Source organism: Mixophyes fleayi, chromosome 10 (genome assembly GCF_038048845.1).
Source record: "Mixophyes fleayi isolate aMixFle1 chromosome 10, aMixFle1.hap1, whole genome shotgun sequence".
Classification (NCBI taxonomy): domain Eukaryota; kingdom Metazoa; phylum Chordata; class Amphibia; order Anura; family Limnodynastidae; genus Mixophyes; species Mixophyes fleayi.
This window is the reverse complement of record NC_134411.1, coordinates 9,538,482-9,565,746: the sequence shown is the minus strand read 5'-3', so window position 1 is coordinate 9,565,746 and position 27,265 is coordinate 9,538,482. Positions and strand designations below refer to the sequence as shown.

Sequence of the window (27,265 nt, the reverse complement as noted above, 5' to 3'; positions counted from 1 at the left end):
AAAAATAAACTGTACTCTTATTAAATAGAGGTATATACATTTTGCCAAAATATTAAAATGGTGGCCCAAAATTTAGGCCAATGAAGTATTATCAATCATAAACCTATTTTAAAATAAAACGGCGAATGGATATGTGTACCTATGTGTAAATGCAACCGCCTCACTCACTGTAAATAATAAAATCCGACATTTTTAATATATTAAAACAGTAACGTACAGTTAAGTCATATAAATCATTTTCTAAATAAGATCATAAACAGTATTATTTTTTTCCCAACACAGATCTAATTTACCCACTGAATGACAACACTTTGACCTAAGCTTTGGGGTACGATTTTAACATTTTGGATGCATTCAGACCTCTCTCTCTCTAAGTATAACACTGCTTTATATCCCCGTCTTTCAGAATGCAATCCTTTGTGTGCAAGCATGCAAGCAGCTCTATGCAAGATAATGGTTATTTCTGTCAGCCAGATCAGGGGCGCACGGAGCATTTTTAGGGGGGGGGTGTTCCCCTCCGCCGAAAGAAAAAAAACAAAAACGAGAGAGCTGCCGCGCATGCGCCCGCGCAGCAGCTCCGTTTAGGCCGCACTGTACTATACAGCAGCCGCGGCGCTGTCAAAGAAGCGTCCGCGGCTGCTGTATAGTACAGTGCCGCTTTATAGGACACTTTTTTAGCGGAGGGGAGGGGTTTCTGGAGACCCAGAAACCCCCCCTGCGTGCGCCACTGCCAGATAATGCCGCAATAGTGTTTAACTTACTACTAAAGTAAATTCTGAATTAATAAATAGAATTTCCTGTAAACGTGACAATACTGATCCTCCCAGCTCTGGTGCCGCATGTTATTGTCAGGAACTTTTACACAATATTACTATTTTTTTTCTCTAGGGAGAGAATGTTCTTTAACGCATCTGTGACGGCTTCGTGCTCATGCTGGGTATCAGCCTCTTCTTTATACTTACTCTGCTGTCATATATATATATATATATATATATATATATATATATATATATATATATATATATCTATATCTCTATCTGTATATGTATGTGACAAATAAATAAATATATATATTTATTTTTTATTTGTCACATACATATACAGCCAAATTTATATATATATATATATGTCTAGACAAGTAAAACTACAGTATACTTAATGGCAGTGTGTCCATATAATTATACACCCCTATATTACTGCACAATGTGATATGAGAGTGTATTGTGCAGTGACTGGGAAGCTATGAGGTATTACCGAGCAGGTTTGTCCTGGTAGACCTTGTGATATTGTACAACAGGCCTGGACTTGTTTGTAGGAGACTAGGCTGGAAGACAGCAGGGCATCTAGCTATCTCTGTGAAAAACGTGTGGCTGTCATCCACAATAATTATCATGTGGTCAAAGCTGCAATGCTGCACGCAAGGCTGTAAATCATATGCTTAGTTACTTGGCACATATTTGGTGTCGCATATCTCTGATATCTTTCCTCTGTATCCTACTGTATGTACCTTCATCTCTAGGTAATATGACAGAAATGTTTCTAATTTAAACAAGCTGACCCTGAGGTGTTTTATAAGAAAGGCATTTACGTAGTATGGTGAGCGCTGGATGGTAGAAATGTCCAACAGATCAAGTGCAGATTAAAAATGAAGTAAATTAAAGTATAAATTGCACTTAGGGGTAAATTTATCAAGCTGTGGGTTTGAAAAAGTGGAGATGTTCCTATAGCAACCAATCAGATTCTAGTTATCATTTATTTGGTACATTCTACAAAATGACAGCTAGAATCTGATTGGTTGCTATAGGCAACATCTCTAGTTTTTCAAACCCACAGCTTGATAAATTTACCCCTAAGTGCAAGTTGAAAGTTACGGAGTAAAGATATATAAACTGCACTTCCAACATCTCAGTAGTAAACAGCATTTAGATAATCTCTGCCTCATTCCTCAGACAAACCAACACTATAATGGTCTGAGAGTAAGTAAGCAGTTGTTTCCTCAACATGTAACAGGTATTACTGTCTAATCAATTACTGCAAGACACCAGAAAAGGACTAAAAAAAAATTATATATACATATATGATGTTCCGGTGACCCCATGACCCCATGCCCACTTGTACTTGTAGTTGGGAGCATTTGTGATGTGTCCTGCTCTATTTACCATTTAGCATTGGCACTAATAGTGTGTCCTTCCCTGACCCCACCACAAGGGGCTAGCTGGGCCGGGGTGCAGTGGGGCATATGCCCCCTGGCCCTGTCCATAGTGGGTTACCTTAGGCTAGATCACTGTGCTAATTGAATTTTTTTCCTTTACATGTCACTGGCATTGTCCACAACCAAAAACATATGGGCTGCTGGTCCACGATGGATGACATACTGATCTGTAGCATGCATTATTTAACACTTTATCGGTGGTATCCCACCATCTTATATACAAGACTAGGGTATCAGAGTAGGTATTCGCAGGCATGTACAGGCGGCCATTCATATGCACATCCACTACAAGTGGAAAGTGAATACACCCCTGTGCATGCAATCTAAATTCAGACACATTTGAAATACACATGATTGAAGTTAATCTACAATTAGTTTTAACACATTACTGCAGCAAGTCTAGTCTAATGAGGCAAAATAGTAAAACTTGCGACTGGGTCTGGGAACTAATACAACGCAGTAGATATAGTTTACATGTGTCCTTTGTTACATGAGCTGAGCTAACCACAAGTCATCATCTATATCAGTTAGACGTGAACGAGTTAATACTGTATTTTAAACCAGGGTCTTAATCGTTCAGCCACAAATACAATCAGCTGTGTTGTGGCAGTGAACTGGCGGAGCTCCATGTATGAGTAAAGGGCAGGCAGCATTCAGTACTAGTCTGTGTGGTGGGAAAAGGATCTGAGGATTATACACTGAGATACATTGTAAAAACCCAAATAACATTCACCCTGTACTTTCATACCGGACAACAGCAACACGATCGGTGTATATAAATATCCAGCTTTGCTGTACAGTACAACTTACTCATTGTAACAAGGGGGGTATAAACACCAAGGGCCAGATTCACCAAGACACGTATCTGACGATATTCATACGCACAATCACTCTGCACATGCTCAGAACCGGGAGATACAGCCGCAACGCAGCCCTGTTCCGTGCACCAACGAGCGCAAAGGACACTTACTACAGCCTACAATTTCGGGGAGTGAACTGGGTGGGGAAGGGGCGTTTGGCATAGTGAATATACAGCAGGGGCGTGCCAAATTGAAGCGCGTGCAACGGCGTCCGAACACGTCTGAATCCAGCTCTGTGCGTCGGTGTTCTTCTGCATATCTCTTGCTCCAGTTAAAGGGCTAGTCTAAGTCCTGATCAGTGGTGATGACAGTCTCCTATGCATGCTATAACATGTGTTTGCACTCAGAAGCAACTGTAATTATGTATTTTATGCTCAGTAGAAATTAGCAACATTCTAATAAATGTATTGCATATGGCGGGGGGGGGGGAGACTAACACATTTTATTACTGTTTTAACATTAATGCCTTTATTATTATTATTATCAGATAACAAAAAATGCAAGATTTTTTTTATTTTTCCTGCGCTTTCTTGGGACGAATTTATAATCCACATAAGTATTGGACGTATCCTGCTGCGTCTGTTGTAGTAGAGCACATCAGACCTGCCCCCGATTTCAAAAGCACACGAATCTTGCGATCTGTGCCATACTGAATTTGGGCGAGCGCAAAACCTAAATATTGCGTATCATACTGAGCGCTCAGAATGCGTGCCTTGATGAGTCAGGTCTTAATTGTTGTATAGCCCATCATGTGCGTTACAGGAGGACCAGGTGTGTAATAACACACACACACACACACACACACACACCACTACTGCAAGCAGTACAAACATACCATAAAACCATACTGAAATACTATATGAAACCACAATTTCAGCGATCATCAAGAACACGGTCGTTCAAGAGCACAAAAACGCACATAACTATCAGAAATCAATGAGAGTACAGAGCACAATTTTATAGAAGCAAAACATTTTTGTTATCAGTATATAAAAATGTATAAACATGCTCACATCATTTTACTATGCACAATGCAAACAAGTAATGCAATAAAGCGTAGTTCTATGTGAGGCAAAGGTCCCCTTCTACGTGATATGCTGTGTTCCATAAACACTTCTAGGAAACATATTTCTAAGAAGTCCCTGAATTTGATGGCCGTGTGCCAGAAGCAATCTATATATAACCAATGGAGTGTGTAACTTTCACTACTGTGGCAGTGTATACACCAGCCTTACACTACACTCCAGCTTTAATATAACAAGACGTAATAGTGGCATGCTTGGACATGTAGTTCCACAACAGCTAGCGACAAGTTGCCTCTATTATGTACATGCAGGGACAGACCTAGAACACCACATGTGAGCTACTAGATATAGGGCCTGATTCATTAAGGATCTTAACTTAAGAAACTTCTTATTTAAGTCTCCTGGACAAAACCATGTTACAATGCAAGGGGTGCAAATTAGTTTTCTGTTTTGCACATAAGTTAAATACTGACTGTTTTTTCATGTAACACACAAATACTAGATAGCTTATTTGTACACTGAAATTCAAAGTTGATATTTGTGTGCTACATGAAAAAACAGGCAGTATTTAACTTATGTGCAAAACAGAAAACTAATTTGCACCCCTTGCATTGTACCATGGTTTTGTCCAGGAGACTGAAATAAGAAGTTTCTCAAGTTAAGATCCTTAATGAATCAGGCCCAAGATCCTTAATGAATCAGGCCCATAGTTCTTAATATAAGTATCCTTGTAAACAACTCTCTCTCTTTTGTAATTTTTTCTAAAACAAAGGAATTTCTAAAGTTTAATATATTTTTTTTACATAACAAAAAACAAAGAGTTTCCCTTTAAAAAGATTATAACTCCCATCACTTAATTCAATAATATACGGTATTGTGTTTCTACTGTCGTCTATAGAAAGGTCTTCCAAATGCTTCCTCATACACAGCAATTACTACAGAGACATAGGCAGTCTAGAACAGTGTTTCTTAAACTTGGTCCTCAGGACCCCTAACAGTGCATGTTTCCCAGATCTCCTTGCTTTAGCACAGATATATTCATTACTGACTGACACATTGTAACAGATCCACAGGTAGTATCATTATTTCCCTTGTAACCTGGAAAACATGCACAGTTATGGGTCCTGAGGACTAGGTTTGAGGAACACTGCTCTAGAAGAAGGTACTGCACTCCACAGATATACTATGTACAGTTATGGCCAAAACTTTTGAGAATGACACAAGTAATGTTTTTCACAAAGTTTGCTGCTTCAGTGTTTTTAGTCCTTTTGTTAGATGTTGCTATGGTATACTGAAGTACAATTACAAGCATTTCATAAGTGTCAAAGTCTTTTATTGACAATTACATTAAGTTTATGCAAAGAGTCAATATCTGCAGTGTTGACCCTTCTTTTTGAAGACCTCTCAGTCAGTATGTGGCCCAGAAGTTGATTGACAGCATGCCAGGGCGAATTGCAGAGGTCTTCAAAAAGAAGGATCAACACTGCAAATATTGACTCTTTGCATAAACTTAATGTAATTGTCAATAAAAGCCTTTGACACTTATGAAATGCTTGAAATTTTACTTCAGTAGATCATAATAGCAACATCTGACAAAAAGGTCTAAAAACACTTAAGCAGCAAACTATGTGAAAAACAATATTTGTGTCATTCTCAAAACTTTTGGCCATGACTATCAGCAAAACAATTATAGTTAAAAAAAATGCATATCTTTAATCAAATACATTGCAAATTTCAGAAATATTCATTTTACAAATCTTGATAAGAGTAACAGTTGAACTGCAGCAGTGTAAGAATGTATAATACAGCTTAATATTTATCATAATTAAAAATGTTTTTTGATGAGTTAATCAAATAAGCCTCTACAAAAGGAGAATGACGCTTACATAGCAGCCCTTTGATGAATTACTGAATCAGAACATGGAAATTCATCACGACAAGTCCAAGTTTAAAGCTCTGCATAAAAGGTCCATTATGATTCTAAAGTCCATAATCCAGATTTGCAGCCCTCACAGTAGGGAAAGCCTGTCCTATTTCTATACCAGCTTACGGTCAAATATAGTAAATCTATCCTATAATACAACTTCCGCCTTACTGCTGAAGTGCTGCTGGTTAACTGTGAAGGTAGAAGCCACATGGGGTACTCACCAACGTTCTGGTGCTCCATGTTTGTTATCTATACTTGCCAACTTTCTAAAGCTGGCTTCCGGGAGCCTCCCGGGGGAGGTGGGCGTGATGGGGGCGGGGCTCTAAAAATTTGCGTCCCGCCCTGTGACTTAATGACGCGTCATTTTACAGCAGTGGGTGGACCTAATTTTGCCCACTTCACTAGGAAGTGGGCAGATCCGGGAGATTGCCCCACTCTCCCAGGAGTCCGTGAGACTCACGCGAAATGCGGGAGTCTCCCGGACATTCCGGGAGAGTTGGCAAGTATGTTGTTATCCAATACTGGAATAAATAAAGGCACATAGTACGGCATGTCCATTTACCAAATATTTGGCCCCATGATACAGAATGCCGATAGTGAGATAGCAGAAATATGACTAGCACTGCTCATTTGATTTGTGTTGTTTATTAAACTTCTCCCTACCGCCTACCTCAGGAATGTTGTAAAAAAAGGATGTGAACATAACCCAAACGATCAAACAGAAACAAGGAAGCGTACACATGATAACTGCACTGTGCCTTATATAAGCCAAGTAGCAAAAAGGTTTCTGACTCTCACTGCAGATACATAGGTACTGTGCTCTATACATTCACAGCAATGACGCTTGTCTAGTAGTAGAACTCCTTTGTTCTGTTGAAGCTCACACTGCCGCCAAGAGGACAACTTACTATTATTTAAGTCACTGACTGTGGGACATTTTCACAAATACATGGCAGTATTCTCTATGTAACTTCTGTATTATTACAAGAGACCAAAAACTGTTATGACACCTTTAGAAAGCCAACACAAAATGTATGTATATAAATAAATAAGATTCATTATAGAAACACATATCTGTATTTTTCATAAAAATTATACTAAAACATGTTTTCTCCTTAGAGCGACAGAGTAGAAGAAACGTGTGCCCAAGCTGCATTGATGGCATATTACATCTGTTTCATAACACAAGCTCAAGCGCATACATAAGAAGAAGTTGTCCATTACAGCAAATAATCAAATAAAACAATTCCTCTTCATTTCCTACCAAAATCATTATTTTCACCTTAGAAGTGGGCTTTATTTTTCAAACCACTAGCAGATTAATAGGAAGCTCATGGGGCAGCACAGTATCCTAGTGGTTAGCACTTCTGCCTCACAGCACTGGGGTCATGAGCTCGATTCCCGACCATGGCCTTATCTGTGTGGAGTTTGTATGTTCTCCTCGTGTTTGTGTGGGTTTCCTCCGGGTGCTCCGGTTTCCTTCCACACTCCAAAAACATACTGGTTAATTGGCCGATATAAAAAAATTGACCTTACTCTCTCTGTCGGTCTGCGTGTCTGTGCTAGGGAATTTAGACTGTAAGCTCCATGGGGGCAGGGACTGATGTGAGTGAGTTCTCTGTACAACGCTGCGGAATTAGTGGCGCTATATAAATAAAAAAATAGATGATGATGATGATGACAACGCTTCTAGGAGTTTACAAAGTCCTGTCCCGGTTACAGGTCCTCCAGCTTAGACCATTAGGCATCACAGAACCCACCAATGTTATTTTACATATCTCACCCAAATCTAAGCTGCTCTTTTAAGTAGATTACAAAATGTAATCAATGAGGAATGTAGTACAAGAAAATACTTGACTACTTTTTGGGATCTCTGTGAAGGGAGGTCCAAAGGGTAAGTGTGGGTGGCGTGATGCGCAATGAAGCAATTGCATCATCAAGCCGCAGGGGGTGGGGCCAGGCAAACGTGAACTGCGTCATCAAGGCCCAGACGAAGCAGAGGTGCATCCAAAAGAGTAGCCTACTTTCCCGGGAGTCCTGGAGAACCCCCCAAAATACTGGAGTAATCCAGAAGGGAAACACATGTTTTGATGTTTAGTATACCTGGTTTATGATTTATTTTTCTCTTAATACATTTTCTCTATATTTTACTATTTAAATAGTTGTCTACTGCTGTAAAAGAATAAGAATAAATTCAGTGTGTGGTATGTAGCATAATAGGCGTTAAATTTTCTTTCTTATGCTGTTCTGTCAAGAGTGTAAACACTGCATGTTCTAGACATTGTGTTCTTATCACTGAATTCAGGGTGAAAGAAATATTCACGTGCTACCACACGCATGTGTTACCCTCTGCCAATAACATCACAGGGTCACCCGCTCTGTCACAACAAAACATTCTGAGCTGCTTTAATGGACGTAGAAAGCCAGGCACAGTGACAGAAGGCACAGGCTGACTTAGAGCCACCCCCTTCCCTCAGGATCTGTGACTTCTCTGTAATTCCTTTCTTACTCCACATAACTATTTATATCTTAAATCTTTATTCCATTCATATAAGGTGTGTCCTATGCTCTGTTTTCTATGAGGACTGTCCTTGTGACTCCTAAAAGGACCACTAAACATCAAAATTGGAATGTTCAGATATGAAGCTTGGAGGCAAAGTGCATTGCTCAGTGTTAACCCGACATTCCACTGCGGCTCTGTTAAAAAGTAAAGTACTACTTTCCCATTACCTTATAGACAGCTGAAGCCCCTCCTACACCTGCAGAACAGTGTCCTAGTGGGATCTAATTCTGGGCAAGCGCTGCAGGTAAGCAGTGAAGATTGATGGGGGGCTCATGATCTAGGAGAAAATCAACAGGGAGGGGGGTTCTCATGAACTTGGATAGAATCAATAGATGTGTGCTAATGATCTGGGAGAAAATCAGTAAGTGGTGACTCATGATCTGGAAAAAAAATCAATAGTTGGTTGGTAGATCATAGTAACCAACTCTCCCGAAACTTCCCGGAATGTCCGGGAGACTCCCGGTTTCCGGGTATGTCTCCCGGACTCCCGGGAGTGTATAGCAGTCTCCCGCATCTGCCCACTTCCTACAGAAGTGGGAAGAAATAGGTCCAAATACAGAGATTCTCCGGGAATCGCGGCATTTGGCCCTGCTGTAAAATGCCGCATTTGCGTCATTGCGTCACCTTCCCCGGCAGCTCCCAAACACCAACTAGCAGAAGTTGGCAAGTATGTGGTAGGTGTGTCTGGTATATACAGCTGCTACGAGCCACCTCTCATCATACTGAGGCAGATCCTGAGTCCTGTAACATGATTGATGAAGTTCAAATGTGACCTTTGAACTACAATTATGGCAACTTCCTGTATAAAAGAGAGCATTTCATTTTACACCTGCCCTATCCTTGAAAAAGACCTACATTGACAGGTTGAAACGCGTTGGAAAATATGGCTACTGGACCTGAAATTTATGAGGACCCCATCTATACCATCTCAAAATAACCAGAGAAGTGGACCCCGGGGAGACAAGCTGTTTATCCACTGATATCTGGTAGGGACCCTCATAATCCTATGGTCCAGATTTTATTATTTTTATGTCATTTTATCTTTTTTGCTTATGCTATGCATGTGCAATAAATTTTGTGGTCAACGGTATCACACTAGATCCGTTTTTTTCTCTATTTTCAATACTAGAAATATCCATTTGGGAGACAAACTTTGATTATTTCTATGGAGGATCTTAAAAAGAACTTGAATCCAGGCCTACTATTTCTTTTTATCTTGTAAGTGTTATCACTTAAGGAGTTGGGTGAAGACATCAGATAAATCACATTATATGGAACACGTTTAACACGTATAAGTCACTTATATATTTTGTATCTGGTCAGTGGATTCACATAAGAAGACACCTTTGGATTGAAGTTGATTAACCCCATTTTCACTACATAACTTTATTTGTGGTTACAGTATCATACTATGTCATGTTTTTATATTTTTCATGGTATGTCACTATATAATGGAGGAGAGATCTGAATGAGGTGACCTACGGATCTACCCCTAAAACATAAGTATTTTTTGAATACTTTATTCATGTATATATGGTGTTAAGAAGATAAGATTGACGGAAGGTTGATTATTAGTTCTTGTGTTCATATGTGTATTGCTTTATTGTATGACACATCTATGTGACTACAGTCAGCAGCGCTGAAACACTCCTATACATATATATCCTGAGTCCTGGCCACATAGCCCTCTGTGTCCAGTCACAGTTACCACAGACCTTATATTACAACTTTATAGTCACAGTGTTATGTACTGTCTGATGGATTTACTATGTGCAATGAATCATATAGGGCATGGAATCTGGATGGGTACTGGGTTACAGCATATGTGCACATGCAGTGGCGGATCCAGGGGGGGGGGCGATCGCCCCCCCCCCCTGGCAGGGGCTTGCTGCCGGCGGCTGCACACTATGTGCAGATCCGTTCAGCAGAGAGAGTTAGGGAGAGAGTCCTGCCCAACTGCTCTGATTGACACAATCAGAGCAGCCGGGCAGGACTCTCTCCCTAACTCTCTCTGCTGAACGGATCTGCACATAGTGTGCAGCCGTCAGCAGCCTTAGGTGTCAAAAAGGGGGCGGGGCTAAATCCCCCCCCCCCCCCCCCTAAATCGCCCCCGGTACAATTAACTTCTGGATCCGCCCCTGTGCACATGGCATGATGCTTATTAAACTCCATACGGAGAATACGGTTCCCTTATGCTCTCACTGTGATACCAACAACTAAACGCACCTTATTTCACTGTGTCACTACTGAGCTGCCAGCTGTCACTGTAATTGCCCAAATGATCATGGAAACAGTTTAATACCTGCTTAGCCTTACTGGCAATGGCTCATGCATGGGACTACTCTCATTTACTTAGAAGAAAGTAATGTTATATGATAATGTTGCTATAAAGTCTATGGGCCTGAGTCATTAATGAGAGCAAAGCATAAAAAAGGAGTATTATATAAATACGGTTGTTCTGTTATTTCAATGTGTGCACCATAAAGTAAAAATTCCTCTAAATGACTGTCAGAAGGGCTTCAAAAATGTATTTTACTTAAGGTCCCCAATAGGTTGCTGTGACATCACTGGTCCCTCCCAGTCCACTCTTTTCTACACAGTGAAGACAACAGGGTGATCAAATATAGCTAAGAACATACTTGCCAACTCTTGGCATTAGCTTTCCTGGAGGTTCGAGGGGCAGGTGGGCGTGTGGGGTCGGGGCTCGGAGAACCGTGTTATTGACCCCGCCCCCTAAACGGCCATAGCGATTGTTGACCTATAACAGCAGGGGGCAGAGCTTAGTTACGCAATTCACACGTCATCGTGGCCCCGCCCCCTCATTTTACCTTACCGAGCTGCCAGGATCTGGGAAGTTGTCCTGCCCTCCAGGGAGTCCAGGTGGACTCCCAGAAATTCTGGAGTCTCCCGGACATTCCGGGGGAGAGTAGGCAACTATGGTTAAGAATAAACACTGCATATATATCATTGTATATATTTGTTATACATTAATGTTAAACAGTGGCTTTACTTACTCTTTAAATGTAATCATGACACAATTCCAGTAGAAATCAAAGTTGTCAAACTAAATGTGTTGTTATAATGGGGTGTCTACATAGTTAGGTTGTAGGACTATGTTTATAAGCATATGTGTGCAGTAAGGCAAAAAATGAATCTGATAGTGCATGACGAGGGAATAAGTTGTTTCTTGTGAGACCAAGAATGATAAGGACTCGTCCTGTGCCTCACACCTCGATGTGCCACACAGTTGCCTCTTCTACCCAAGGCAAGTTCTGTCACTCCGGTTATTTCCTCACAGTATCATACAGTACAGCATGAGGTACAACATGGGACACAATCTGACACACAGTAATTATATAGGTTTCTCATACATTTATAAAAAAAAAAAAAAACAATTACATTTTTATTATTCATAATACACCCGGTTTTGGTAAGTAAATCCAGTAGCAGTGTCTTGCTTCACATATTTGTTACTTGGGGACATTAAGTGCAAACCAATCAAGTAAATAGTAACCTTGCCCATACTAGCTGCTTTATTTCATTGAGATGCCCCTGAGGGCATCAATGACCTAACTGTACCAGGCACAAAATACATTCTGGATTACCTGGCAGATCAGCCACATGTCCTGAGGTGGATAAAGTTTCAGCATAAGTTCATGGGAGCAGCCTGTGCTGTATGAAGCACTGACAGGGGGTCATATTTAGGTATAGCTATGTGGTGGAATAACTTGGATATTCTGTTTGACGTAAGACATAGTTGGCAAATACTCTGATAGAGAAGAAGTTTTGTGATTCAGAACTGTGGAATGATTGAAGAACACTCGTAGATGAGAGCAAACTCAAGTGGGTATCAGACAACGCCCATGTTTGTGTTTCTTAGTACGTGTGTGATTTTTGGTTTGGGGCCTACAGTCAGCAGTTTTTTACATGGTTTTGATGTACACTATAACTTTAATGTATAATATGATTTGGGATTGCGGTAGTTTACATTTGAGCTGCTCCTGATTCTTGTTATGAATGCAATTCTCTGTATTTGTTTTCGGGTTTTTTTTTTTTGCTATGTGCTACATAAGGGAAGACAGAATTGTGCTATGATTGTAAGAAGGGTATCAAGTGTCCTATATCTGATTACAAATCATATCACACGGTTAGCTATATATATATATATATATATATATATATATATATATATATATATATACATATACATATATATACATATATATACACACACACACACACACACACACACACACACATACACTATATGGACAAAAGTATTTGGCCACACCTGTTAATTATTGAATTGAGGTGTTTCAATCAGACCCGTTGCCAGAGGTGTATATAAGCAAGCACCTGACCATGCAGTCTCCATGGGATGAAATACAGAACGGAGGGGAAGGAGAGAACCAGCACACACTGGTATTTAATTAATTCTGTCAAATCTAATGCTTATTTTACTTTTTATGGTCTATTGAAAATATAGGACTGAAATTAACAATTAACTAACACAGCAGAGGAGGAGCTTACAGTTATCTGAATAGGTCACATGTGTTGCTGCAGCACTGCTGATAATTTTTAAGAAAACCAGAGTCGTCAGTCTTGTCATACAGCACCTACAGAACGGGGAGGGCACACACAGGAGTTATGTGAGTTTACTGACCAGCATTTACCTTGCTCACAGATACAGCCATATTATAAACCTGCAGGTCTCTGTCCTATTGTTATACTGGTGAGAGTGGATAAGCTTCCATATGACAGTGTGTTGGATCTCTCTATACGGCTGGGTACACACTACAAAAACATTCGGCCAATTTGTCCAACTGGTCTGCTGATACCTACGTACACAGTTTACCTTCAGTTCTGTGCTCTTCATCTGGCCCTGTAGTTATTTAGAGATTGACAACACAATGTGCATTCATTCCTGTCACACTGATTAACCACCTTGTTATAGCTATCCATATGTCATTACAAATATCATTAGCTTCTGTGACTCTAACAAAATATTCAGTCTCAGAACGAACTGACGAATTATTCCATCTACAGCACTCTCTACATTTAGTCACCGGGACATGTTCATTGCCGGCATTGGCTGAAAAGACCACGACTCTGTAAAACTGTAAGGAGATTATGATCGTGAGTGCATACTCACTGCAGGATCGGAAGGCGGTTGGAATAAGATTATTAGTTTTAACGACCAACCAAGTGAACTGACGATCGGTACTTTGGAATGACTATCGGTCATTGTGTAAGTGTGCACACTACTGCGATATGGAACAGTTGGTTTACAGGTGTTTGGCCCTATAATCAGCTGAAAAATCTGTAGTGTGTACCCAGAATTAGGTCTTCCAGCAAACAATTAATGCGGTATAATCATGTGATGTATCAGAGTGGGCTGTGTACACACACAAGAAAATGACTTGGAAGTTACTGTATAGATATAAACCTCTCCTGTTTAGGCGTGATTGGGGTAATACAGAAAGGCAGTCAGGCATATCCAGTGAGGCGCCCCTTAAAATTATGAAAAAGAGAGGAAGCTATGCAACGGCACTCGGGAGCTACCCCAAATAGTGTAGTACAAGGACAAAAAAAGATTTGTGAATACTGTAGTATACACAATGTATTATACCAAAAGTCTAAACAATATTAAAACAACTGTCATACTATGATCTATTAAGAATTTTAAATGAGCATATACAAATCAGAAGAAGTGGCCTGGAAATCTGTGCCCCTGCAGCTGCTGCTCTGCACTGTAGTCTGGGAGGCTTGTTGAGTCCTGCAGTAGTCCTGGTACCAGCCTGTCTGCTGACCCTGCTGACTGTCTCCCCGCAGCGTGGCCTGGTTCACAGCAGTGAGTAACTGAATAAAGATGCTAAATTGGATTTCAAAAATTGACTGAAAGATAACGAGGAAAAGAAAGAAAAAAAAAAAAAAAGCGAGAAATGTAGCTCCTCAAATGGTGAGCCCTCCAATCTGTCACACGATCGATCACCTGTGCAGGCTCAGTTCTGTTAGCAGGTCCTAGACCCGCATGGATTAGCAGGTAGCGCAAGCTGTATGAGGCACCTTCTTCTCCTGATCCCTGTGGAGCTATATATAAGGCTCCCCACCATTGTTATTGGGATTGGCAATTGTAAATCTACGATGACCCCATCGCAGAGACACTGAGCAGTATTCAAATTATTGTGTAATATCAGTAAAAACCGAACTCGTTCAATTGTGAAATAGCTTAAGACACGTCTTATGTGTTTCATTGCTACCATGCAATTTCCTCAGAGACAACTTAAAATTATAATGCAATGTACTTGAGAAGCTTTCACATGGAATAAACAGCTTCCATAATGTTTGCCTCCAAAAACATATGTGTATTTGTTAACATTGAATATATCATCAATGTAACACTTTATTAAATCATACTTGCTTCCGGGAGATGCGGAGACGAGGCATTAAAAGAAGAGCTTGGGGTGACTATTAGTATATTCATGTCATCAAGTGTGCAGGGCAGGTTTAGGATTATGTCATTTCTGCATCACACATCTGCCCATTTAGATCACTGAGGTGGATGAGGCTTAAACATGCGTTTTGAGTTCGTACGGCACAGTGCTGAATGTCATGAAGGCCAGTAAGCCCTATTTCTTGAGTATTGCCCCCAGAGTCCAGGAGGTCTGTACCACTCCTGTCATCCAATCTCCAAGATGAGGCCTAATCTAGGAGTCTGCCGGACATTCCTAGAGAGTAAGCAACTATGTATTATATACATTAGAGGATTAGAGATCACATGGTAACATCACACTGCAGAGGCAGACTGTAGCAATTATAATGTACTCTATCAATTCACATTGTTGCTCTCAGTGGTGTCACTAGTTCCTAGTGAATTAATGGAGTGGTAGTTCAGCCTGCAAATTGGTTATGTCAGGACTGTGAATTGGATGGAGCTACTAACTGGTGTTGGAACAACTGTACAAGGAGGCACGGAATCTAACTCACCCCCGGTATTCACCAGGGACCCCGGCAAGGAGGTTTGTACTTCGCTGCAAAGGGTGTGCAGGTCGCGGTTCTCCAGGATGGGTGTAGTAGTGATGCGGGTGGTCAGGTCAATCCGGGTCAAGCCAATAGGACAATGCAGTAGCGAGGGAGATCCAGGAAAGGTCAGAGTAGCCGAAGTCAAACCAGGAGATCAAGCAAACCGAATCAGGATCCAGAAGAATGGTCACAGAACAAGCCGGGTCAAACAGGAGGTCAATAGTAGAAACACAAAACATGGAACGCTGGAAGCAGGATCTGATACTCTGACAGACGACCAGAATACCCCTGTTGCCTAGCAACGGGACGTGTTACTGCGCCTGCTCAGGTGGCATTCAGACGACCGAAGAAAGCTAATCTGTTGCCTGGCAACAGAACTCCCTCAGCGGGAAGTGGCAGGCAGCCGTCCTCGTTCTATGGCCGTGATATGGGGATGGTCCCTACAGGTTGCTTACGCTGCATTTTAAATATTATATGTGGAAGTTTGTCGAAGTTCAGCAAGGCAGGAAATGGTTAGAAGAAACATTACACACATTGGGCCCGAGTCATTAAGGAGAGCAAAGCATAAAAAAGGAGTAACATTTGCACCTGGGCAAAACCATGTTACATTGAAGGGGGAGGTAAATTTAAAATGTGGGGACAGATTCATAGTTGGGGTAGGACATGTCCTAGATCAACTTTAAATTTCAGTGTAATAATAAAGCTATCAAGTATTTGTGTGCTAGATGAAAAAACAGCCAGTATTTAACTTATGTGCAAAATAATAAACTGATTTGCACCCCTTGCATTGTAACATGGTTTGTCCCAGAGAACATTTACTCCTTTTTTGCCTTAATGACTTAGGCCCATTAACTTTACATGTCATCAAGTGGGAGTGACAAGACAAATGATTATACTAATGTCAGCATCGCTCCCTTTCCCTGAGGTGAGCGGGTTTTGAACACATGATTTGCACTCTCAGGGCACAGCCTGCAGACTTGTAAGCCCCCTTCTGACAGAATTGCCTGCTCTCCCAGGAGTCCGGGAGGTCTCACCCTAATCCGGGAGCTGTACAGTAGGTAACTACGTAAAATTAAAGGCATAAAGTACCAGGCATAGTGATGGCTCAGCCGTTATATTGGCTGCTAACACTGTGTTGACAATTTTATGTCTTGTGTGTCAAGGTTCAGCAAGGGAGGAACTGGTTAGAAGAAACATATTGCATGCGTTACCTTTGCAGTTTACTTCCTTCCTCTATTTGGAAAACAAAAACTGAGAAAAATGATGTTTGTCTGTACAAAAGCAATGGGAGTGCAGAGCCACGCCAGAGATATCTAAACAGCATAACAGATTAAAACAAATCAAAATGTCTATTAGAAATAATCAGAACCTATCTACTTATTAGCTTTATTTACACACTGCTCCTGCCCATATTTCTTCATATATTACAAAAGCACCTGACCTTTGGCAATACCCAGCTCATAAATACTACAGCACAAGAGAAACTGGCTGCGCCGACACCTATAATAAATTAAATTAAACTACTATCACATAATCATGTAAAAATATTAAATTTATTATAAAACTCCATAAATTCAACAATGAATAAACAAACTATACCAGCTGGTGATAAAACAGAAACAAAACCAAAAACTAGGAAAATGGGGGTTTTTTTCTACACTTTTTCACAGCGGGAATTAACAATGAGCATTCATTAGATTAAAACCATTAGGAACAACATTATTAGTGGTTAATTTAGCTGTAATGAGTTTTCACTGTAGTAATGAGACGTCTTAATGAGAGCAATTGTAGAAGGCCATCAATGGTTTGGATGAATCCGTATCGCGGGTGCAGATCTCAACACTAAAAGTGTCATTAAGGGTCTCATAAATACTACAGTATTACATTATGATATATACAGGTCTCCCATATTTTGAATCAGAAAACCTATAGACTCAGGTCACACAATACTCCATTTCGGGTACCAGAAAAAAATAAAATGTAGCTTCCAAGACTCCTGGTTCAGGACTATATCTCCCTCTATCCCGGGGACTGGTGAACTCCAACAATCACGCAAACACGGAAACATACGAATGCCACAGAGGTAGGGCCCTGGTCAGAATGGAAGCCATGGCTCCAGCAATGCTAATAACTACATGAGTCAACAATGCTGACCACTGTGCCATCATGTCACCCACTGATTTACAGCACAACAGGTCCAAAAAAGTATTGATCTGCCTCTTCGGATCATTATGATATTACTATGGAATATCCAATAACCACCAGATTGTAAGCTCACAAGCAGGGCTTTTCCTACCCTTTCTTGTATACCTGCATTTTTTTTTGTCTATCTTGCATATCTCTGTTTTATATATGTACATTACCTCCCTGTTGAATATGGCACTTTACAGATGAAAGGTAATGGTCATTGAAGGCTGTATAATGTTCCTAGCATTGGCCATCACCTGGTTTCAAGGAAAAAGCTTGTAAGTGTTATCTTACAAGCAGGTGACAGCTGCGATTTGTGACTGCGTCCACTAACCACCTGCTACCCTTCCCATCTGCCCAGCATCCACTCTGCACTCACAGTGACTTGTGACTAATCATTTCCAAATAAATATCATCACTAAAGAATTACGTATTAACCCATTTGCTGACAGCAGCTCATATTCCCTTCTTAATAAAAATTATATAAATAAACAAACCAGAAAACAAAATTAAACTGAATGTAAGGTTATTTCTGTATGTACTTTGGAACAACATTCCTCAGGAGAATATACCATTCGGTAACTTAGTACAAAGTCTGCAACTGTATGTCCTCAATTACTCTGTTGTGTCACAGGGCAATATACAGTGGCAAACAAGATAATAGGGCAACATGCAGTGATAAGGAAGTAGCTCTAAATGGTAGATTGTTACAATGTTTCACCTGCTAGTAAAACCCCGAAGTAACATGGGTTCAGTGTGGGCCTCATTGAATTACTGACTCAGCAGCCTTCAGCCTCATTAAAACTTTGCAGACTCTTCAAATGATTAAATAAGGAAATATAAATGATAATGGGCTGGATTCATCGAGGAACGTAAATGCCTAATTTGATCTGCGAATGACCAGAACTGGACCAAACGTGACTAAACGCAGTAGCGTTCAATTCATCTTCGTACACAAAGGACACATATTACTGCTTACAATTTCTGGGAGGAAACGGTGCAGGAAAGAGCATTTGTCCGCAGTCAATGTACAGTAAGGGCGTGGTAAACCTGAGCGCACGCAGCCACGTCTGATTCAAGCTATGGGCATCTCACAGTTGCTTGTTTTTCTGCCGTATCTCTTGCTCCAGCTACAGGGCTAGTCTAAGTCCCGATTACTAGTGCGACAGTCGTGTATGCATGCTATAACATGTGTTTGCAATCAGAAGCAACTGTAAAAATGTCTGTTATGTTCAGTAGACATTAAGAACATCCTAATAAATATATTTCATGGAAAATATATTTAAAAAAAAACACTTTTTTAACAGTTTAATCACTATTTCCTATATTATTAACAGGTGACATTAATGGGTGTTTTTTCTGTGAGTTCATATGCAAATGTATATTCCACATAGGTATTGGACGTATCCTGCAGTGACTCGTGCAGACCTACATCAGAATTCATCAGCACCCCTATCTCCAGCTCAGCTTGTTTAATTCTGATGTGTATATGCCGGAGTTTTGTGCATTTAAAGACAAACGCAGGTTGCACTTAGTATGTGTGTCTTGATTAATCAGGGCCAATATGTTATCCAATGTGCTAAATTCCAGTCTTATCAGATCTACAATGACCTGGCAGCCTTTTTGCCATTAATATAAATGCTTTGCAGTTACAGTAGTTTTCTGAAGCATGTCACATATGTATTATGCAAGCTGTTCCAGGTTATTCTACCAGGGACAAAGGTCATAAGCTTTATCATTTTTATAGCAGGGGATCTACTTTTTTCCTGCGGTACATCCAGAAAACATCCAAGGCTAAAGAATTAGTAGTAATATATAAAAACAAAAATATAGGAGACAATTAAAGACAGCAGCTTCCTTTTGTTCATCATGATCTAAATCAGACTTAGACGGCTCCCCATGCGGCTCTCCACGTGGAGCTTCAAGCCTCAGGATGCCAAGACATCATTACTTGTGGATTTTGTAGTTCCACAACAACTGGAGAGACAATAATTGCCAAAAGCTTGGTTCATAGTATAGACACAGAATGTGATTGGATGACAAGAGTGGTACTTTAAAATGCACCGTGCTATTTACAGACCTTGTATACTGTTAACTGCAGCAACTTGTGTCAGCTATCTCACTTCTGATTTATACAAAATATATTCCATCATCAGCCCTGGATTTAACATTAAACATTATAGATTGTAAGCTTGTGAGCAGGGTCCTCTCACCTCTCTTTCTGTGTATAATACTCAGTCTCATTTTATTACTGTGTTTGTTTTTAATTGTAAAGCACTAACGACTATGCTGGAGCTATATAAATGTTAATAATAAATAATAATAATCATAGTAGTACGACATCCTCACCCTCCTTCCTCTGGGGCCTCCAGCTGTGCAGGTGAGTGTGTGTAAGGGGAGAGGCACAGAGAGGTGGAAGGGGAGAGGCGCAGAGGTCTGAGGGGAGATGCGCAGAGAGGTCTGAGGGGAGACGCACAGAGAGGTGTAAGGGGAGAGGCGCAGAGAGGTGGAAGGGGAGATGCGGGAGGTCTGAGAGGAGATGCGCAGAGAGGTGGAAGGGGAGAGGCGCAGAGAGGTGGAAGGGGAGAGGCGCAGAGGTCTGAGGGGAGATGCGCAGAGAGGTCTGAGGGGAGACGCACAGAGAGGTGTAAGGGGAGAGGCGCAGAGAGGTGTAAGGGGAGATGCGGGAGGTCTGAGAGGAGATGCGCAGAGAGGTCTGAGGGGAGAGGCGCAGAGAGGTCTGAGGGGAGAGGCGCAGAGAGGTCTGAGGGGAGATGCGCAGAGAGGTGGAAGGGGAGAGGCGCAGAGAGGTCTGAGGGGAGAGGCGCAGAGAGGTCTGAGGGGAGAGGCGCAGAGAGGTGGAAGGGGAGATGCGCAGAGAGGTGGAAGGGGAGAGGCGCAGAGAGGTCTGAGGGGAGATGCGCAGAGAGGTCTGAGGGGAGATGCGCAGAGAGGTCTGAGGGGAGATGCGCAGAGAGGTGGAAGGGGAGAGGCGCACAGAGAGGTGGAAGGGGAGATGCGCACAGAGAGGTGGAAGGGGAGATGCGCACAGAGAGGTGGAAGGGGAGATGCGCACAGAGAGGTGGAAGGGGAGATGCGCACAGAGGGGTGGAAGGGGAGATGCGCAGAGAGGTGGAAGGGGAGAGGCGCAGAGAGGTGGAAGGGGAGATGCGCAGAGAGGTGGAAGGGGAGAGGCGCAGAGAGGTCTGAGGGGAGAGGCGCAGAGAGGTGGAAGGGGAGAGGCGCAGAGAGGTCTGAGGGGAGAGGCGCAGAGAGGTGGAAGGGGAGAGGCGCAGAGAGGTGGAAGGGGAGAGGCGCAGAGAGGTCTGAGGGGAGAGGCGCAGAGAGGTGGAAGGGGAGAGGCGCAGAGAGGTGGAAGGGGAGATGCGCAGAGAGGTGGAAGGGGAGATGCGGGAGGTCTGAGAGGAGATGCGCAGAGAGGTGGAAGGGGAGATGCGCAGAGAGGTGGAAGGGGAGAGGCGCAGAGAGGTCTGAGGGGAGAGGCGCAGAGAGGTGGAAGGGGAGAGGCGCAGAGAGGTGGAAGGGGAGAGGCGCAGAGAGGTGGAAGGGGAGAGGCGCAGAGAGGTGGAAGGGGAGAGGCGCAGAGAGGTGGAAGGGGAGAGGCGCAGAGAGGTGGAAGGGGAGATGCGGGAGGTCTGAGAGGAGATGCGCAGAGAGGTGGAAGGGGAGATGCGCAGAGAGGTGGAAGGGGAGAGGCGCAGAGAGGTCTGAGGGGAGAGGCGCAGAGAGGTGGAAGGGGAGAGGCGCAGAGAGGTGGAAGGGGAGAGGCGCAGAGAGGTGGAAGGGGAGATGCGCAGAGAGGTGGAAGGGGAGATGCGCAGAGAGGTGGAAGGGGAGATGCGCAGAGAGGTGGAAGGGGAGAGGCGCAGAGAGGTGGAAGGGGAGATGCGCAGAGAGGTGGAAGGGGAGATGCGCAGAGAGGTGGAAGGGGAGATGCGCAGAGGTCTGAGGGGAGATGCGCATAGAGGTGGAAGGGGAGATGCGCAGAGGTCTGGGAGGAGATGCGCAGAGGTCTGAGAGGAGATGCGCAGAGGTCTGCGAGGAGATGCGCACAGAGAGGTGGAAGGGGAGATGCGCAGAGAGGTGGAAGGGGAGATGCGCACAGAGAGGTGGAAGGGGAGATGCGCACAGAGAGGTGGAAGGGGAGATGCGCACAGAGAGGTGGAAGGGGAGATGCACAGAGAGGTGGAAGGGGAGATGCGCAGAGAGGTGGAAGAGGGAGACGCGCAGAAGTATAAGGGGAGATGCGCAGAGATCTGAGTGGCATGCGGGGGAGTTTCGGAATACATTTTGTGACTTTTATATTTAACAACTAGCGCAAACCAGTTTCATGACAGCAATATTATATGTGACTTAATACTGTGGTTTGAGTGAATCTTGATTTTTTTTTTAACAGGAAGAGACAATGTAAAAGCTACAGCAGGTACTATTGCGAAATTTTTTTTACAAAGGGTTGGTGTTATTTATTTCATTAATCTAGGGGTTCAACTGATTGACTGGTAGATTTTGTAACAAAAAATGCACTGGACTAAACCAATACCTACATGAAATACACATCGGTCAAATTAAATCACCATTACCTGAAATGAGAACTCTTACTGATTAGTAAGTGGGATAAAATGCTGGCCTACACAATGCAGTACACACGGGGGAATTCTGATATGAAAGGCACCAGGTCACTTCACAAACCATTACCCAAAAAGTCTGATTTGTATTAGTCTTTTTGTAAACTGATGGCAATAAACTTTTATTAGTCTTTAGTGCTATGTAGACCGGTTCCAATAAACTGTCACAGCATTTTTAATAAATACATCAAACGTCATTTTAAAGGATATTTCGTAATTTGCCTTTATGTCTGTGCTGCCCAGTATTGTTTAATTACTGTGTTTGCCCCCAATTGTAAAGCGCTATGGAATTTGCTGGCGATATATAAATAAATGTTGATAACGATGATTTGTCAAACCACTTTGTATAGGACTCCACATCTAGGAGGACAATTAGTAGAGTGCAGCATTGTGGCCTAGTTTATAGTATCACCATTTTGTCTTTACTTTACTAAACATAAATCAATATTGCTTTTCAAATGGAATCAGATAATGGGACATCAGCAGTTTTCATGCATTCCTATACGCATTACAGCTAATATCATTCATGGGTTAATAGACCATTTCTACCTTTATGCTATTCATAATTTGCAGAGCAGCATATACCAATAATGTCTAAATATGTCAATTTATGTAGCCTAATTTTTTTTAGCAGTTTGATGACTGATAAAATTATAAATCGTGCACCGTAAAAAAAAAATTAAAAAAAATGAAATATTCATGTTTATAATAAAACAAACTGCAACACAGCCCCACCTATAAAGAATACCTGTGTAATAACTGACTAGGACAAAAATACTCGCAAGGTCGTGATTCACAATATATTAAAAACCAGAAGGCACTGACTGTGGGACGCTGAGAAGACACAAATATACACATGTAGCCTGCATATAGATCTGCTTACGCAGCAGTCCCGAAGGTCACAGAGTAGCTTATGTTTTGTCTGTCATACAACACATAGTCAATGAGTAAATATACCGTATATATATATATATATATTAGTTATTAGACCACCTGGCACTCTGATGGGTGCCTTGTGAAGATAGGGAGAGCTATAAAATTGATCTAAGTCAAGTTTTTGCTGCCATTCACATGCCAAAAACAGCTGACATTTTAAGTTTTTTTTTTTTGTGCCTGGATATTATTGTATAATATTACTTTTTAATGGCATCCAGGCTGCAGACTATTTATAGACCTGCAAGGTCCCATGAAACAAATTGATCAGCATTATTCTAAACTGTGACACAAACAACTGGGTGTCTACTACAGATCTATATACATATAACAACATGTTTGTTTACAAAGTCAGTCATGTGATATGAACGTTTGAAGATAATAATATGTCTGAGCGTCCCTCTATTGTTTGTTTACATTTGTGTGATGAAATGTGATCCATAGACATGTTTTTGTTATGTCTTTTTCTTGTGTTATATATATGCTGCACTGAAATATGTTTTACATGTTTTACATAACAGAAATGTGTAACATAACTATCCACTCTGTAATTTATTGAATCACAAGATCATGATACACACAAACAAAGAAATGGGTTATTCTTTCAGACACTTTATAAAGAAAACATATTATATGGGAACATATCCTATGTATGGAAGTGTTAGACTGTGGGCTCTTGTGGATAAAGACTTTAAATTGAATGCTCCCATGTCATTAGATAGATAGATACGTATTTATTAGAGGGCATTTTCACAATCCTTTTCAATCATTACCACAAAGATAAGGATGGAAAGATTGTGGGTATTATTAAAAAACTTCAAAAGGAACAGCAGTCACGAAAGACTGCTGTTCCTGCAAAGACCCCTATCCTATTTTTTCTATGGTCACGATCACAAAGTAACCAACTCTGCGATAGTGACCGGAGGGGAGAGCAGTAAGATGCAGTTTGGGATCCGAAGATCCCACTACTGCAACGCAGACCTGAAAATTTACACATATGGTAACGTACATCAGCCTGAGCTGTATGCGCATGAGCTGCCGTACATTACGCATTTTCAATACTTGTTCAATTGCGGTACAGAGAAGTCCCCATAGACATCTAAAGGACAGATACGTATTTCGCACAAAATGCAAAGCAGCAGATATCTATGATATCTGGTGGGTTGTACTGTTAATAAATTTGCATATTACTTAGATTTGCATTGGTCCCCAGAAAAGGGCCGTTTTTGGGGGAATTTAATGAAACAAAACTACAATAAATAGGCCCGATAGATAGATAGATAGATAGATAGATAGATAATACTGTGTAGAAGATAGATAGATAATACTGTGTAGAAGATGGATAGATAGATAGATAATACTGTGTAGAAGATGGATAGATAGATAGATAGATAGATAATACTGTGTAGAAGATGGATAGATAGATAATACTGTGTAGAAGATGGATAGATAGATAATACTGTGTAGAAGATGGATAGATAGATAGATAGATAATACTGTGTAGAAGATAGATAGATAGTACTGTGTAGAAGATGGATAGATAGATAATACTGTGTAGAAGATGGATAGATAGATAGATAATACTGTGTAGAAGATGGATAGATAGATAATACTGTGTAGAAGATGGATAGATAGATAATACTGTGTAGAAGATGGATAGATAGATAATACTGTGTAGAAGATGGATAGATAGATAATACTGTGTAGAAGATGGATAGATAGATAATACTGTGTAGAAGATGGATAGATAGATAATACTGTGTAGAAGATGGATAGATAGATAGATAGATAATACTGTGTAGAAGATAGATAGATAGTACTGTGTAGAAGATGGATAGATAGATAATACTGTGTAGAAGATGGATAGATAGATAGATAATACTGTGTAGAAGATGGATAGATAGATAATACTGTGTAGAAGATGGATAGATAGATAATACTGTGTAGAAGATTGATAGATAGATAATACTGTGTAGAAGATTGATAGATAGATACATAAATACTGTGTAGAAGGTGGATAGATAGATAGATAATACTGTGTAGAAGATTGATAGATAGATAGATAAATACTGTGTATAAGGTGGATGGATAGATAGATAATACTGTGTAGAAGATGGATAGATAAATACTGTGTAGAAGATGGATGGATAGATAGATAAATACTGTGTAGAAGATGGATAGATAGATAATACTGTGTAGAAGATGGATAGATAGATAGATAGATAGATAATACTGTGTAGAAGATGGATAGATAGATAATACTGTGTAGAAGATGGATAGATAGATAGATAATACTGTGTAGAAGATGGATAGATAGATAGATAATACTGTGTAGAAGATGGATAGATAGATAATACTGTGTAGAAGATGGATAGATAGATAGATAGATAGATAGATAGATAGATAATACTGTGTAGAAGATGGATAGATAGATATATAAATACTGTGTAGAAGGTGGATAGATAAATACTGTGTATAAGGTGGATGGATAGATAGATAATACTGTGTAGAAGATGGATAGATAGATAATACTGTGTAGAAGATGGATAGATAGATACATAAATACTGTGTAGAAGGTGGATAGATAAATACTGTGTATAAGGTGGATGGATAGATAGATAATACTGTGTAGAAGATGGATAGATAGATAATACTGTGTAGAAGATGGATAGATAGATAATACTGTGTAGAAGATGGATAGATAGATAGATAGATAGATAGATAGATAGATAGATAGACAACGTAGGAATCACACAGCACAGACACATACGTCCAATAAGGACACTTACCCAGGCAGGCACCACTGACTAGGGCAGTGGCAGTGAGAGCACCAGCAGAGGCTCCATAGATGTTTCTGGCATTTTCCACCAGGAACGGTGCGTGTTCTTTTAGGCAACTGGCGACCCCAACATGATATATTCCCAGGAAACCGCAGCCAGCAAAGGAAATGTTCCAGGAAGAGTCCGGAGGGAACATGTCCGGGAGTCCGGCTCCTCTCTATCCTGCCTGCAGGAGAAGACCCCACATGTCTTAGTGACTTTTACACTCCCACTCACCCACCAATCCCTCATACTACACTAAGCGCCCAGGCTGAGAGTGGCACCTACCCTGTCACCCTGACCCTGCCGCATCGCTCCCTGCCCACTGCTCTCATGCCGCAGACCAGGAGCTCACATTACCCCGGCACACACTGCCCAATCATAGGGACAACTACGATCTGTATCGATCCATATTGCCCGTCTCCCTTGTAGTGCACACTGCCCATTGCCCACAGCACTGGTTATACTGGTATCACATATACCTCGTCTGGGTTGTCTCCTTCTACCTTTGGGCGCTCAGCCTGACTCCAGGATTAGCTGCAGCTTCTGATGGCCTCTTGTCCCCGGTCCATATAACCTTATTTTCCACCCAATTCCTGGTATTTTATTGTGGGTTGCTACATAGACGGCCTTCTCCCGTGACAAGGCCATGCAGCCAATCATCAGTGTCCTGCATGTGGAGATGTCATAGCTGATAAACACCTCACACACCAATAGGAGCCCGGGAAAGAGAAACACCCTCATATCTGGGTGGAGCAGGAGCTTAGAGGACTCAGAGCTTTCCTCCCAGAGCACTGGGTTTATTAATGTTCCCTATGGGGGCAGCACTTTTATGTGGTGTGCTTGGTCACTGCTGTTATGGGACTTTTGTCCTACATAGATCAGTTCACATTCCTTTCCCATCTATGCAGATGGACACAAAAATGATATTTCCAATAAGATCTCAATTATATTAATATTATTAGATACTTTACTGTCACTTATCGTTTACAAGGACACACTTGTAAACGATAAGTGACTCCAAAAATACTTTATATATGCGGTGGCTCAGTGGTTAGCACTTCTGCCTC

General features: G+C 41.4%; 1 protein-coding gene across 1 annotated transcript in view; it reads right to left on the bottom strand.

Annotated features, from left to right (window-relative positions):
* PNPLA2 (patatin like domain 2, triacylglycerol lipase) overlaps positions 1–26,854 on the bottom strand; it is a 43,010-nt gene extending 16,156 nt beyond the window's left edge. The window contains exons 1-2 of the mRNA XM_075187837.1: positions 26,678–26,854; positions 26,166–26,382 (exon numbers count right to left, since the gene is read on the bottom strand). Of these exons, the coding sequence (XP_075043938.1) occupies positions 26,166–26,352 (187 nt within the window). The 5' untranslated portion in view covers positions 26,353–26,382; positions 26,678–26,854. The remainder of the gene's footprint in view (positions 1–26,165; positions 26,383–26,677) is intronic.
* Positions 26,855–27,265: the final 411 nt, after the last annotated feature.